Source organism: Carassius auratus, chromosome 4, assembly GCF_003368295.1.
Source record: "Carassius auratus strain Wakin chromosome 4, ASM336829v1, whole genome shotgun sequence".
Classification (NCBI taxonomy): Eukaryota; Metazoa; Chordata; class Actinopteri; order Cypriniformes; family Cyprinidae; genus Carassius; species Carassius auratus.
This window is the reverse complement of record NC_039246.1, coordinates 13,553,668-13,571,586: the sequence shown is the minus strand read 5'-3', so window position 1 is coordinate 13,571,586 and position 17,919 is coordinate 13,553,668. Positions and strand designations below refer to the sequence as shown.

The 17,919-nt window shown below is 33.2% G+C and overlaps 1 protein-coding gene across 20 annotated transcripts in view; it reads right to left on the bottom strand.

Annotated features, from left to right (window-relative positions):
- LOC113059362 (pleckstrin homology domain-containing family A member 5-like) overlaps nt 1-17,919 on the bottom strand; it is a 143,545-nt gene that overhangs the window by 99,899 nt on the left and 25,727 nt on the right. The window contains exon 4 of one of the 20 annotated variants that reach the window (XM_026227977.1): nt 2,721-3,065. The exons of the other annotated variants lie outside the window; for them this stretch is intronic. Within the exon in view, the coding sequence (XP_026083762.1) occupies nt 3,041-3,065 (25 nt within the window). The 3' untranslated portion in view covers nt 2,721-3,040. Of the gene's footprint in view, nt 1-2,720; nt 3,066-17,919 lie in introns of those variants that run through there. 20 annotated transcript variants of the gene reach the window in all.

The window sequence follows — 17,919 nt, the reverse complement described above, 5'->3', positions numbered from 1 at the left end:
ACTATACTAAGCTTTCTAGCATCACAGCACTGACTTTTGCATTGGGTAAACAATATTTACATTTTCTTATCATTTAGTTCATTTAAGCCATCTGGAGCCCTCTAGAGGGACAACTCAAACACCAGCCACCGCTGCTGCCGCGACCTACGGCTTTACGGCATCTCAGCACCGCCATGGACTCAAAAACTATCTCGCTCTTTTTTCTCAGAGGTAACGAATGCAGAGCGCTTGTCTAATTTAACACATGGGAATTTATATATATATATAGACAAGCACGTCTCTCCTTTCAGCGAGATTCCTCTGCCTGCAGGACACGCACACACAATAACTCACACAAAGACGCATAAACGTGTCTAGACTCATTTTGAAAGAGTTGCGAAGGTGGAGAGCAAGTTGAGTGAGTGCGAAGGTTTCACAAACACGCTCCCGGGTAAGTAGAGGATGGAAAAATCCTCGTAAACAACGAAACGAAAGGGCAGGGATTGAAAGCCAGGGCTCCCTCGTGCTAGTCACCACCACAACAATGCACATGTTTCTATGACACAGCAGTGCTGACAAATCCACTTTTGAAAAGCCAGAGCGGAGCAGGGCCAGAATCACCCCTCCACCCTTCAGGGAAGTGTCAGCGGTCGGCAAAGCCTTTCCCAGCTGGAAACATGACAACAGCTCTCAAACTAGGAGCCAATCACACAGAGGTGGCAAAGCACGCTACACATGTGGGTGGAGTGAAAGCACTCGATGGAAAAAAATAAATATACACACATGGAAGAGCACTGCAGGGGATGCTGAGACCAAAACATTGGGAGAAATCACATTGAGTGAAGGAAGAACAAGGAAGAAAAAAAAAACATATATATATACACACACACACAAATGTATTTAAACAGTTTTATATAGTTACACTAGTGTTAGGGTCGTTTTTTTTGTATCAAAAAAAATCTAATGCATTTATTTATAAAAAAATAAAAAATAAATACATAAAAGGGTCATATTGTAAAATATAATAAATTAAGTTTTTCTACTTAATATTTTTTAGAAACTGTAATAAACACAATTTTATGTCTTTAGCGCCACTTTTGATTAATGTGTCCTTGCTGAATAAAATTATAAATTTCTTTGCAAAAAGAATTTTGTAAATATATATGATGTTAATCAAATTTATTACGTCATTCTGTAACTTGGGTTAATGTTTTTATTTTGTGATATTTTATGTATTTTGTAACATCAAGTGTGACTTGCACATCCAAATACTTTTTAGGACTATAAATAATCCAATAAGAATAATAATGATGAAAGTTGCTTCAAGAAACTGAGAATCTCCCTGGTGGATGTTTCAAAGAACAAACAGATGCTAAAAGCAACTAGCGATTTGTGCAGATTCACAGTGTGCTCGTGTCAGAAGGAATGAATTTACGCACATTAACGTCAACCAAAAAAGTTATAGCTGCCAGTCGGAAATATTTTAATTATGACGGATCGCAAGCGGTGTTGAACGTGACTTCTAATTGTAAATGTAGAAGATTTACCGATGCACCGATAATGAAAAAGAGAGATAAAGCCTAATTGTGCAGATCTGAATTACTGCAATTTAGGACTAGAAAAAAAAAGAGGTAGAAAACTGTCACAGGCATTCAAGGACAACCGCATGTGAAAGCAAGAGATGACATGAAATAAACATTTTCTTCCTCTACACACACACACACACACACACACAAAGCAGGAGAAGCGCTGAATATTAAACAGCTCACGAGGGAGGCCATGATCACTCCTTCAGCAGTATGAATGGAGGAACTATTAGAGTAATGAGGGTTAAGAGAACATATTTACACTTTAAAGCATCTTATTTTTCCCCCTGTAGTCCATTTAGGAGGTTAGTCAAGGCTTCACGCCCCAAAAAAACTATCATAATTGAGTTTTCCTGACCTTTATAATTACACAGACTGTATTTGCTAGCATACCTTTAGGACCTTTATACATAAATGAGACACAGAGCTTAAGTCATTAAAGCCAATCAGATTTTAAATATTTCATACAAGAAGCACAATTATCTATTAAATCTATAATCTAACATTTAGAAATATATAATAAAACTATGTAAAAATACTCACGGTTTAACCAAAAAGTAATAATAGCCAATTGGATTCAAAATGCTTAATGGCAGAGGCAAAACAATTTCTAAAATCTATATCTAAAGTGTTTAAAAATATATTTTCTTACATGGATAAACAGTCTAAATAAATATAATCTAAAAATAAAATTACAGCCAATTAGACTGAAAATATTTAAAGCCAGAAGCAAAATAATCTCTAAAATCTATAAACCTATAATCTTATCCAAAAATCTATCATAAAACCCTATAAAAAAAAAAACTCATTTTAGTCACTTAAATCCAAATAATTAATGCAAGAAGCAGAATCTAGCATTAAAAAATACTTAATAAATATATAATGTGTAATTTTATATTCAAATTTTAAATGTCACAAAGCAGTGTTTTAATGTGAATATACCACTGAATCAAATTTAGAATCAATTTGCTGAATCAGTCTGAACTGATTCACAGAACTGAATCAACCTCCAAAAGGCTGCGAATTCCTAATTTTATACCAACATAATAACTGTATATAATGTGAATATTTAATATATCACCCAGCCCTGTAGATGGACCGCTGAAGAGACTAAGCACTGAATAAATGTCAAAAAAATAAGTTTCTCTCTATGAAAATGCTTGCTTTAATAAAACAAGAAGCCCCAGTGACTGTCAGACTGGCTGCTGTCTGCGAGCCGAGGGCAGTGTTAGAAAGGACACGTCTCTACACCCGTCCTCACTCCTGCAACACATGGGCACAGAGCAGGGCAGCTGGGACGCTATAGCTGGGGTCCGGTCTGTGGCCTGTGACCGCCGTGTCTCTCATGTGCAGCGTTCCCTCCAGCCGTGTCCATCTGCTGCCGCAGGGAATGTGAGGTCTGTGTGATCTGATGCAGAGAACAGCCTCTAACGCCTGGGACCACATACACTTTCTCTAGATTTCACTGCCCATATTCATTGGGTTCCTCTGCATGCATATCTGTAAAAAAATTATATAATATTTTACTGTATTTATTCATTTTCTGTGCAAGTGCTTTGATAGGAATTTCTTTTTTTTTTAGGGGAGTGACTACATTTAAGGCAAAACAATTGCAGCCAATTAAGTAAAAAAAAAAACAAAAAAAAAAAAAACAAAGATGTATATATATATATATATATATATATATATATAGTAAATACTATTTAAATTACTATATAATCTCAAAAGTTCCACTCATATTTTTGTATGTATATATAAGTATATTTTACACATGCACACACACACACATATTATAATATTGCATATATTTTTTGCAGTATTTGATTATAAATTGTGATATTCTATACATCTCAATTATAAACCAAAATATCAATTAAATACTACTTAAATCAAAATAATAAAGAATATAGTTCATGAATAAAAAAAATAATTACATTATTATTGTAATGCATGAAATTATTTTTATAAATAAAAATATAAAATATATAATATTTAATATAAACAGAGACTTCTATTAAGATTTCATAATAATAATAATAATAATAATAATAAAAAATAAATATGAGGTTTGAATTCACTGAAATGGACCATTCCAATTGGAACTGATCGAATTAAATGAATCAAACTTTTGAAATAAAAAAAAAGGAGGAATCTTGTTTAGAAAAAAATGTTTAAATAATAAGTGCAATAAAATACTTGCAATATAATCTCTATGTACACAATTAGCATTCTCTGATGGAGTGTGGGCATCCTAATAAGTTGGATTTGCCAGCGTGATGGGGAAGGGAAGCAGAACCAGCTCATTTTGCTGCTGTGCAAACTCTTTATTTTTTGCCAAAGTCATTTGCATTAGCTGTGGAAAGCATTAATCTCTTTAGCCTTCAAAGGCCGGATCCAGGTCCCAGACCTCCCCAATGCTGTTCCACTGATGCCGCTCCCAAAGTAACGTGAAATCCTAAAATAAAAATACATTTTCTCTTTTCATGCCGTTTTTCTCTCGGCCGGGGCCTCGGGGCACCGAAGGGACCAGCAGGACGCCCACACACACGCAAACACACTCAAATGACAACACAAACATACATAAACCTCAATGAGACTCGGAGACACACCGCTGGGGAAAGGAGCCGCTCAATATGCATGCCATCAATGAATTCATACATGTAAAACTCTTCAGATAACTGAGTGACAATCTGTTGTGACAGAAAGTGTCTTTCATTAAACAGTCAATCCTGAAGCGACACGATGATGAGCGGTTTCATGAAGAGATAGATAACAGCCGCTGAAGTTCTCACGTCTGAGCTAGTGCAACTTTTCTAGCTTTAAAATATCACATGGGTTTATATCTGTTTTTGGGCACGCAGTGAAGATTTCAGTTTCGCATCTACAGAAATCACAAGTGTCAGGAGGAACTTACTAAAAGCTGCGCCGCTACAAACTTTACTGTCTTTCAGTAGAATGTAACTCAGCTTTTCCAAACAGTGTCACCTCAGCATAGGTATTTATAGTATTTATATATCACAAAAGTGCACACAGACTGAACAAGTAGCCTGAAGAAATACATGTTTTTAATGTAAAATAGGGGGAAAAAAGGAATTTACAAAATGTATATTTTGTGTTTTCCACTGACTATTTTAAACAGTGTGTAAAACTGTATAATTATGCAATTATTAAGAGCATATATTTAGAGATCATTTTGCATATAATATTTGTAATATATATTTTAGTATAACAGTATAGTTTTGTTAACATATTGATTGAATTAAATAAAAAGAAAAGTCTTTTTTTAGTTCAAGTTTGTCATTTAGCTGTTTTGACACTTTTTAGCTATACATTAGTTTTAGTTTATTAAAATATATAAATCCAAACTATTATACTAGTACTATTTTAAATTATGACCAAATTTTTATTTTACTGATTATTCTCAAAGTATTTTTTAACCATTGCATTAAAAAATAAAATAAAAATAAAAACATTTTTACATTTATTTTTAATTAAATGCAGTACAACAAATGCTAACATCATGTATAAATAATCTGAAATATGTATTTTATTATTATTTTTGTCAAATTGATTACTTCCCATTTCATTAATTAATGTACACTAACTGTAAATAATGTCACATTGCAAAGACAGTTAATGAACCTAACGGTCTTTTATTGTTATTCCAAATATAAATAACATAAAATCAATACTAACACATATCAATGTTAATAATAATAATAATACACACACACACCAAATATCAAATGCGAAAAATAAAATATATATATAAAAAAAAAAAGAAGCCAACACTAAATAGAACGACAAGATTTTATGTCACTATAAACAAAGTATAAACTCTATTTTTGTACAGTTGATTGCATATCACATCTCTTTCTGATGGCGTTTCCTGTCTGTTTTGCTTGGCCACACCTGTAAGTGTCTCTTGTACCTAATTGGGTACAAATGAGGACCGATCCTTTATCGCTTGCACCTGCCCATAGTCAGAACGTCAGATGACTTTCACAATGGATTGAGCGAGAACAGAGCATATTAGTCTAAATCTCTGGTCACTCAAGCACAGAAAACAGCGCTGAGCTTAGCAAAATGGACCGTAACGGAGATGGATAGTCCTGGCCTCTGAAAGAGACACGCTTGCTCCTGTTTAGTCTGACCTCGCTGCAGGGCGAACAATGACCTTGTGTGGTGTTAGTTCACTCCGGAGTCAAACCAGGTGTTTTTAAGAGGCTACACAGTCTAAACTGAACTCAGATCACACTCATAACAGTAAAAAGACATCCTTTTGCATTCAAAAATCTAATATTTCATAAATGTCAGATATTTCTTTTGGACCTATGTGTGACAAAGTAATACTAAAATAAATGTTATGTGTAATCTCATTCAACATGAGTTTATAAGCTTATCATCAACAATTATGATAATACCAAGCCAATGCATGAATTGTAGGTTGATTAAACCTTCCGTGCATTGCAAGTGACTTTAGATAAATGCATCTGCCAAATGCTTAAATGGAAATCTAGCAATAAAAATATTCAGTTTAAAGTATTTTTCAATAGCGTTTACCACATAATTGAGCATGCATTTTTATAGTTAAGTTATCATTTGACATTCAAACCTTGTGAGATCATTCGTATACAAATATGTATCTACATATATTCAAAATACTAGATGTTAGATGAACGTTATAATTTTAGAATCAACTCAGTAAGAAAGTCCATAAATAAAATGAATGTGGTGCTGAACTATATTCAAAACTACTGTAAACATTGTATCAAATTGCATTATAATTAAAAAATTTAATGAATTTTAATAAGAGAATATCTCGCATTAAAACTTAAAAATATGAATCATATTTAGGCCAGTGTTATTTTTGTTTCATTGTTATACTATTATAGTTTGTTTGTGTTATAGCTTTTTTTTTCAATTTAAATTTTATCATGTGATTTCTTAACTTCTATATAATGATTTTAATAATAGTTTTCGTTTATTTAGTTACGGTCAAATCTTTTACAGTGTAGCTATTTTTAATACTACATTTATTTCAAAATTTTTGTCCATATATTTCAGTAAATTTAAATAAACATCCCAGATTTAGGCAAATATCATCCTTTAAGACGACCTCAAATCATAAAATGCTGTTTACTTGTATGTTTGGCTTAATGAATTAAATTAAAAGATTAATAAAAATGGGGAATTATGAAATTGAGACATACTGAGAAAGTTGATAAATAATAATACAAATATGCATTTCATAATGAAATTCTCACTTATGAAAAAAACGTAAGCTGATATCTTTTTCATGCATGCAAAGTTAAGATTGTTGCACTAGTGAAATTAAAGCTTTTGTCACTAATCCAATAGATCCGAGTATTGTTTGAAGCAGAGAAAAACTTTCCTCTTAAAGAGAAGAGACAATGCAATCCCCAATTTCAATAGAGCAACAAACTGCATTCAGTTCAACAGCATTTCATAACCAGCCACTCCACCAGTCCTTTACATGCAACACAACCGCACAGGCCCTGACAGGTGACCCGTGCCATAGAGCAAGGCTTCCTTTAAACTACAGATGCACAAACACAACACACTCAAGGTTAACGTGTTTGTATTCAGCGATTTGGAAACAGGCTCTCCCTGCCAGGTGAGATTCATGCACGGCCTCAGGTTCAGATCCAGAATTCAAAAAGACTAAATTAGAGATTTTCTTACGAAGCAGCCGGCCAAGACACGCTGCAACCACTAACACTCAACACAAATGACAAAGCTGGGAAAATCACACGTAATCCACAGCACCGGGAATGTGTTCGGAAACCTGAGTCATGCAACTAATACAGTGACATTTCCACTGCTTCACAATCAAGATGTTTCTGTTTGCATCTGCAGTAAAAGAGCATGGCATCTACCCATTTAGAACAAATGACTACAATTACTTTTATAGGGAAAGTAATGATTACAATGTAAAGGGGATATAATAACATTACAATTCTGGCCAAAACTATAAGCAATAATAATTTTCATATTATTATCGATAACCAATATATGGGCACTAATATCTTTTACTAATTATTGAATTTTCGGTCATCTAAGCACTTAATGACTGCAAATGTAATCAAAATGTAAAAATATACTTAATTGATTTGAATAAAAACAATTACATTTAATTATTATAATATCCAATTAATAATAATATTGGCTGGTAACCGATATCTTCCTGATATATTATGCATCCCTACAACATACAGTAATTATGTTTAGTTATTACCACTCATAACCAAAGTAATTGTTTATAATTAACAGTTAAATATCAAATATCAGCCAATACAATACATACAACAATCTCTAATATCTGTTGATAACCGATATTTAATTATAAACAACTAGGCCTACTTCTGTTATGAGTAATGACATCAGAAATCATTATTTCTGCTGATGAGAGATTTTTAATGTACTGTATCGACCAATATTAAATATTTAACTGTTAATTATTATTCACTTGGTGGAACTGACTGTTGAAAATATACTGTTTTTTTATGATAAAAAAATAAATATTCCAATATTGGCCAATGCTAAGAAAAACTCTGAAATATCGGCCGATAACTGTCATGTTAATGACATAATGTGCAAATCTACAGCAGAAATAATTATTTCAGCCTTTATTACTCAGAATTGTTTGTTTAGAATAACCAACTTAACATTCCGATATCGGACAATTTAATACATACAAAATGTCTTATATCGGACGATAACCGATATGTTAATATAATGTGCATCTCTATAACAGAAATAAGTATTTAAGCCTTTATTACTCATATAAGAAGAACTTGTTTAGAATTAACAATTACATATTCCGATTCCATCCAATATAATACAGTACATAAAAAAATCTCTAATGTCAGCCGATAACCAATATGTTAATGATATATTTCGCATCTCCCCAACAGAAATGATAATTTCAGACTCCATTACTTATAAGAAAAGTATTTGTTTGTTCACATTAAAGTGACAAAATGTGCATTTTGATTGGAATACATCTCGTTCAATCAAGCAATTACTTGCAGTCTAGTCGCATACACTGTGAATGTGGCGCATACACTCTGAGGATATTAAAATATGAATAATGGCACCTTTGAGCCACTGGGTAGGTAGAGCAAGTCATTTGTCATTTAGCAGACACTTTTACCCAAAGACCAACCCGGGGTTAAATGAGTCCTGCATGGAAGTTTCAAATGATAAAACGAATGAAGACAAAAAGTACTAGGACACTTTATTCTCATCAAACATTAGTGAAACTACATCAGCAGTTACTCTTCTTGAGGGGAACTGACTTCTGAACCAATCGGTTATTAAACGCAATGACATTTAAAGTAGCACTTTTTGGGGCCACAGATATGAAGGCAGAACCATGTGCCATTAAACACAAGATGAAATCTCAACTTAGACTGGGCAGTAAGGGGTACAAAGGAGCTGAACCAGCATCTCTTCCTCTGTGAATGGCTTTTTCCCATACAGAAGGGTGCAACGGCAGGGGTCAAAGCAATTAACTTAAGTACAGGAAGAGGAGGGATGGTGAAACCAGGCACTTGTATATGTCCTCGTAATTTAGCAGCTAACACTTTCTCTGCCCCGGTCCACCCAGGCCGCTGCTATTCTATTAGCATGGCAGGATAAGGAGGACGGGCTCATCAATCCCAGGACTTTAATTGAGCTGCTTTCTCAAGCTCCTCTTGGGCAGAATAATTGAAAGACGGGCAGCAAATAAGAGAGGCCCTGTGCGAAAGGGAAGGGTGAAGACGACAAAAAAGCCCAGATGATGGTGATGGATCGGGTTGGCCGAGTGCTGGGATGCGAGGTCATAAATAAGGAACGCTGCTGGGCCACGCTGATTAGAAAGCCAGATTCCCAGACTGCGTCGATCGGGGAAAATGGAAAAGCGTCTGGGGCCGAGGAGCCACTGGAGAAGAGGAATTGCTGGATGCAGCATGCAGGAATTTAAATGACGGAGCCGCACGCTTCTGTCAGTCTGCCCGAGACGCCAATCCACCGAGACCCGCGCGCAAACACACACACACAAGCACATCAGAGCGTCTGAGAGCAGAGAGAGATTTATTTTGACGTGAATCAGATTCCCGATCCGCACGAGCTTTATAATACTCCAACGCCAGAGTCGTGCCATTCCAAGAGACGGGTATCATGGCGAGATGTGCAGCGCAAACTAATGAGCAGATAAAAGCTTGATGCATCAGGGAAGGCAGACGCTGAGGAAGGATGCTCTGCTTATTTTCCATCCATCGTCTCCTGTCTTTCGCCATTTCTAAGGATTTTCCAAATTATCATCAGACACACACTTTAGTTTTCAATCAGTGTACTTTATGAGCATTTATGCACAAGCTGGATGGAAGTATCGGCAATTAAGATTTAGCAATCTTAAAGGGTTAGTTCACCCGAGAATGAAAATTCGTCCATCTTCTACTCATTCTCGAAGCATCCTAGGTGTACGTGACTTTACTATTTCAGAATAATCAAATCTTAGTATTAGGACAAGATTTTTTGACTTTTTTGAAGAAAACTTCAATGATGAAATAATGATTATCGTCACACATCAGATCTAGCGAATCTAGCGTACCATGAGATCTCGCCACATCCCTATTCGAGGGTGAGTAGAAGATGGACAAATTTTCATTTTTGGGTGAACTACCCCTTTAATGTGTTTATGCACATATGCACATTACTGTTCACGATATACAGAATGTACAGAAAATATAATTAAATTACAAAGTATAAATACAAATAAATTAATGCTTCTAAATTTAATATAGCTATATTTTTATATTTTCTAATATATACAGTATACAAATATATTTTATACATATACATACAACGTTATATTATATAATAATTTATTCCATTATATTTATAACAAATTATATAAGTAGTACATTAATTTATATAATAATAATAATAATGATCATTTATATAATATATTATATCATTTATTTATAAGTAGAATATTAAAAATGGAAGTAACAACAAAAACAATCCTCAGCTAAAAAAAAAAAAAAAAAAACATTTTTGCTGCCACTTTTGTTTGTTAACCAAAAATAATTCTGTTCCACAACTGAAAACTAACAAATGGATGGAAACATAGCTATCATAGTCACTCATGTAATTAAAACAAGGCCTCATTTGCACTCCTTTGAAGTGACCCCGTCCACAGCAGTTTCTTTCTGACTTTTTCCCGGTTGCTCTTGCATCAGTGCTTCCTTTCTGTGCGTCAGCCCTTTCTGTGCAGCCGAAGGTGGGGCTGAACGCTGTAATCATGAGCGTTTGTGCATGGCTTGCTCTTTCCTGTAATTTCCCTCCAGCACTCAAGCCCTGGTGCGGTCAGACAGACAGCGGAAGAACGTGACTGTCTCAGAGACATAAAAGAGACCCCCACCACGTACCCCAAACACACACGCTAGAGCTGTGCAATTAATCTAATTAATCACGCTATGGCCTTGTGCAATTACTAAACCACAAAGTCTGCATGCTTCAAACTGATAGGAAGGCGCTTCACTCCGTCTCTAGTCTATTATACACACTTCCCAGTGTGCATGAGCCTCACGATGTGCCATTTCCACACATTAGGGGTCTCAAAGCGCTTTTTTATTATGCAAACACACCACATGAACTCCATCTAAGGAGGTGATCTGACTATGGTGTGCTTCTCTCTCATTATCAATGCAAAACACTCCAGGTTGACTCTACAACATTCACACAATCCAAACATTTTGACAGCTACTAAACAAATCTAACTAATGACTAGTTGGCACAAAGTCAACTACACACAGATGTCTTCCTTCAGTTTGCTGCCAAAATAAAGGCTCAAGAGGCAGTAAAAGTGAAGCAGTTACACAGAAATATAGAAGGCTACTATATAAAATATAGTTTCGTGGAGAAACATATAACTGTTGCACAATAAAATTTAAATGAAAATGATGATTATTTTTATTAATAATAATAGAAAACAGAAATACTACATTAAAAAATACATATAAAATATACAATTACGTACAGAATTTTTTTACTGTTGTATAAAAAATGAATTAGTATTATTAACTGCACTAAACTTAAATTATTACTGTTGTTATTATTATATAATTAATATTACATCAATATAATCAAAATGACATGTTGTTATACATTAATTAATATTACAAATTAAAATTAAATCATTTATGATTATTATTTACTATTATTATACATTTATATTACAACAATACAATATAAATATAGTGACAACATTCACATTTAAAATATTCAAGAAAACGAATACAACAAACTATAAAATATACTGTTATGTACAGAAATATATTACTGTTGTATAATAAAATAAATAATAAATAGTAGTAATATTAGTAGTAATGAATTAGATCATTGTAGTCAAATTAAATATTCAATTGTATTATATAATAAATGTAAATAATACAATTATTATTAATTATTTTATGATAAACACACACACAAAACACACACACACACACACACACTTTCAAAAACCAGATATAAATGTGATAACAACAGGAACATCTCATAACAGAGATTTTAACTTCTCTCCAACTGGCAGCAACATGAACTGGATGTTTGCTATCACACACACACTTATCAAAGCCTTTACTGTCCCGTCCCTCCGTGTAAATCCCTCAGGAAACACACAACCAAAGGTGTGTTCACATGCACTAACACGACCCTCACACACACACACACACGGTTCCCACACTGCTGACGGCGGCAGCCCTCCTCCACAGATTTACACAGTTTATTATGAGAAGTGCAAGAGTGCTTCTCTTGGGAGCGGAGATAAGAGACAACAAACCGGCCAGCCATGGGAACTCCCAAACCGCTACTACATGTGTATGAGGAAATACACTCACTTCATGAGTGCTTCTCTGAGAGTGTGCGCAGGGGATCAAGTGGACAGGGTTTTCTGCACCTATTGCATTCTCTTCACTGGGTAAAATAAAATACTGTGGATAAAAAATTTGTAAAATAAAAATAAATGAATAAATTAAAAAATACATAAAAAAAAATAACAAAAATAAAATATATTAAAATATAAATAAATTAAATTAAATTAAATAGGAAGAAGTATAATTATTATTATAATAATAATAATTATTATTATTATTATTAAGAAAGCTGACAGAAATCAATATATAAAATATTTTAAATATACTGTTATCCTTATTGGTTGAAAGCAAGAATTACAATTAAATAATTAAATAAAATTATTATTTAATTAATAATTTTTTTTTTATTTAAATACACAAAACACACACACACACACAAAAAAAGACCATCTTTCACATTGTGTACCCATATTTTTTAAATATTACAATATTTTAAATATTTTTTACAATTCTTATTATTTCAATCAAATAAAATGAAATATAAAATATTTAAATGAAATAAGAAATAACACTAAAACACAAAGGCATTTAAAAAAAATAGTGTATAAGGGAATGTATTTTAAAAACACAACTTATTGCATTATTATCATGCTGACAGTTCAAATTTATTTATTTTATTAATATTTTTTTTTACCATTTTGTTGATATTGTATGTCAAAAACTGACCCTTTAAATGTTTTTATTTATCCCTATTACATCAAATATTAAATTAAATAAATACACCAATTATAATTGGATTTAAAACTAAGTCATGTTGATAACTTGCTTCTCAACCATCCAGATGTTCATTATAAGTGTATTAGCATGCATGTTTGTGTGAGCACACCTGGGAGTCTGCGTAGGTAAACGGTGTTCTCCTCATCTGACCCCAAACTAACAGGACGGTGTGTGGCTTCCATTCAGAGACTAATGGCATGTTCAATAACTATAATCAAAACAGCTCCTTCTTCAGAGCGAGGAGCAGCCCATTAACTCTTACATCCACACTCAGCTCCCATTACTGCTGACGGCTCAGCGCTAAAGGACAAAAACTATCGCCAGTGTCAGCAAAGCCACCCACACAGAAGCATACAGTCCATCATACAAGAGTCAAAAGTCTCACTTACTGTAACACAAACAACCTTTACACCTTTTAAACTCACCTTTTTATTTAAACATGCTTAAGAATTACAATGAGTATAATTGTATTATTTGTATCTTAATATTTTTTTTCCCACGTATATAAAATATAGAGAGGGATTGTTGAGAAAAAGGGTAAGTGATTGATTATGTACAAACACCATATATTGAATGAGAATCCATACAAATATGTAAAAAAAATTTTTTTGTATAAATCTTATGCAATTCACATACATTTTATTTTTCTGTAATTAAAAAGAATGAGCTGGATTGTTAAACAAAAGATAAGAACATATATTGCTTTATACCATATTTATACAAAAAAATATCATTGAAAAAAAATAAGTATAAATATTATAACTGTATAATATATTTACATAGGTTAAAAATGGACAGGATTGCTGATAAAATGAGTGAGTGTACAAACATATTCTGTTTTATACCATTAACTGTTAATATATACACATAAAACTACATTTTAATATATATATTAGGGGTGTCACGATTTCGATTTTAAATCGAAATCGATCGAAATTAAGTCACAGTCTCGAACTTCGAATTAAAAAATGGAATCGTCGATGCTGCCACGCCCCCATGTTGTATGACAGCAAATCAATGACAAAAATAACCGAGCATTCAACTGATGCTGGCGCGCGCGCTATATGGCTTCCGCGAGAGGAAAACTGAATCGGATGCGAAGAAACGGGAGCCCGCGAGCTCATTTCAAACTCTAGCGCTCATTCCCCACATCCTCGCGCTCGATCATCTCACCTCTGCTCGCGCGAACAATTTTATTTTTGTCAGTCGTGGGGCGGGGCTTGCTGTTTTAGTTGTTATCTCAAATGTCATTGGTTATTCCCCTTTTCCTAAAGTCAGTATTCGACGCCTGTTAGAAAATGATTAATAATTCACTTGACTTGACCCATGACTTCATCAGTGGACCAGATACATGCGAGTAATCATTTATTTTGTTTGTTTAATTTATTTTTGTCTTTAATGTAATTTAATGCATTGTTTATAGAGTAGATCTTTTGTAGATACTTGATTAACTGGAATTCTTCTGATTGCAGTCTTGTAATAAGAGATAAACATATTTTACAGACTGTAATGATGCACACACACACACACACACACACAGACACACACACATACTGTACATACATATATACATATATATATACATATATATACATATATATATATATATATATATATAAATCTAAATGAATGACAGTGAAGTGTTTAAAAAATGTGTTTTATCTTTAATCTTTTAAATAGATACATCGTAATATTTGAAGGTTAGTTTAGTCATTTTTTATTGTTTTTGTTTGTTTTGTTATGAACTTGAATGTCATCTTTTGTGACTGCACTTACAAAAGAGAAACTGGATGGCAGTTTATTTTAAGTTTTCAGTTGACTAAAGATATACGTTATTGTTACATTATGTTGTTAATAAAAGTTTTAAATTTGACAGTGTAATGTGGTACATTGCAAACAAAGGTCAGATATTATATTACATAAAAGTCTAGTTTGAAAAATGACAATCTGTGCTTTAAAAAGACTAAATGTAAAAATCGAGAATCGAATCGAACCGTTACCTTAGAATCGAAAATGCAATCGAATCGAGGATTTGGAGAATCGTGACACCCCTAATATATATATATATATATATATATATATATAATATATATATATATATATATATTATTATTTTTTTTTTTTTTTTTTTTTTTTTTTGCAGCAGCAGCAGCAGCAGCAGCAACAGCAGACATTCCTCAATTTCACTGATTTCCATTTCTAGGCCTAGAAATATTTGGAAAATTCAGGGCCAAAAAATACGATGGAAAATCAGCAAAATTGTGACTTGAAAATCCTTTACTAAACAATAAATTAATAATAATAATAATAATAATAATATTAAACTTTTTGGCCCTTTGGGAACCCTGCAACTATATGCAACCGCAAAATGTTTAGATTTTTTTGGTCCATATTTAAATTTTAACAGCAGGCAATGACAAAATCTGATTTTTTTTATGTGTAATATATCATCATGTGGGATTTTGGAACAATTAGACTTCACATCGGCCTGAAAGCCACTGCAGCACAACAAAACTGAATTTTATGCAACCAAAAACAAGCTGGGTACAGCTGGTTAAGAAAAAAAATACCAATGAAGGCCATTGATTTAGTGCTTACTGCTGCAGTACATCACCAAAGATAAGATTATTATACATTAAATACAGTTAACGATCAATAAAGTTTGGAAAATTTCATGCACAATCCGTCTGTATATGATAGGGGAGTAGTGTTGTGGTTGAGGATCAAAATGAAAGTCCAAACTGAGGCTTAGCCAGTTCAAGGCTTTTCTGTCCTCTCCTCTGCACTAGATCACAAACCTGGCATCAGTAAGTCAAATTGAGTCGTGCTATCTTTAAATAGGGGCGTTTACTGAAATCTCACCACTCGCTCTGGATTAATACCACCAGTGGCCTTTTGAACCCAAGGATTTTATACAGACGACTGTACACTCGGCACTACGCCATCAGTAACGGCTTGCACACACTCTCTCCTTCCTTTATTTGGTAAACACTGACCGCACACACACCAGCTCTAGACGGGCCGTTCTTTAACACACTTGCATCTCATGGAGATTTTCATTAGCTTGTTATTGTATGCAGGCTAGAGGCGAGTCTCACAGCATGCAACTTTAAATAACTTTACAAATACGAGCAGAGTTAGGTTGGACTATTGTGCTAATGAATACACAAATATGTGCGTTCTGAATGCCAACGTATAGGGCTAGACCAGAGCCAAGGGATTTCAGAGTTTCAGCAGAAGTAGGTTAGAATCTCAGGAGCCTGAACTGAACAGATCGTATCATTATGGTTTGTTTGCTTTGTTGGAAGCACGAGTGTACACTGGCTTAAGATGAAAATCAGAGAGCTCGTATGCATGTAGGTGTGTGAGTCCCAAGTACAGCCCTTTCCACGGTCTTCACAAAACTCATACAGTGTTTACTATTTTATTATTTACAAGCATTGCTTTAGCAGCACAAGGTTGTGGGCTCGATTCCCAGGGAACATATGTTAGGAATAAAATGTTAGCCTATATGCACTGTAGGTCGCTTTGGATAAAAGGGTCTGCTTAATGCATACATTTAATTTAATTTTACTATCAGGAGGCACAACTTGCAACCAAAACCAGCCGTTTGCACAGTATTTATATGACTGACAACCGATATGTATAACCAATGCATTTCAGTATGTGTCCAACAACTAATATGCATAAACGATATTATTATTTATGCAGCAGTTATAAAAAATATGCATAAACGATTAGTTTGTGTCCAACAACTAATATGCATAATTATTTTATTATTTATGCAGCAGTTATACAATATGCATAACAGATTATTTCTGTATGTGTCCAACAACTAATATGCATAACCGATTATTTCCATATTTATGCAGCGGTTATAAAAAAATATGCATAACCGATTATTTCTGTATCTGTGTCCAACAACTAATATGCATAACTGATTATTTCAATATTTATGTGTCCAATTACCAATATGCATAACCATTTATTTCATTATTTGAGTCGACAATCAATACGCATAGTCCATTATTTCAGTATTTGTATCCAATAGCCAATAAGTATAACTTATTATTTTAGTATTTGTGTGTCGACAACCGATACGCATAGCCGATTATTTCAGAATATATGTGTCCAAAAAAAAACAATATTCATAACCATTTATTTCAGTATTTGTGTCAACAACCAATACGCATAGTCTATTATTTCAGTATTTGTATCCAATAGCCAATAAGTATAAATTATTATTTTAGTATTTGTGTGTCGACAACCGATACGCATAGCCGATTATTTCAGAATATATGTGTCCAAAAAAAAAACAATATTCATAACAAATTATTTCAGTATGTGTCCAACAACTGAATATTTTACATAAAAAATTTCACAAATCTAAAATTTATTTTATTTTAATTTTAAAAATATTATTTTTCATAAAATGTATGTTTTTTTAACTTAACAATTAATGTTAGTACAAATTAAAACTTCATTCCAAATTGTGTTAAAAAATTATATTTGATAAGCATTTTATGTTCATTTTGACAGCCCTAAAAAAATGCATGCTATTAAGAGTTTAAACAATAGTTTAAATAGATTCATGTGTATAATTGTTTTCTGTGGACTGTAAAAAATAAATGGTGTCATTTTGTGTAAATTCAGCAAAAATCAATAAAACAGACTGCATGTCGAAGTATCAT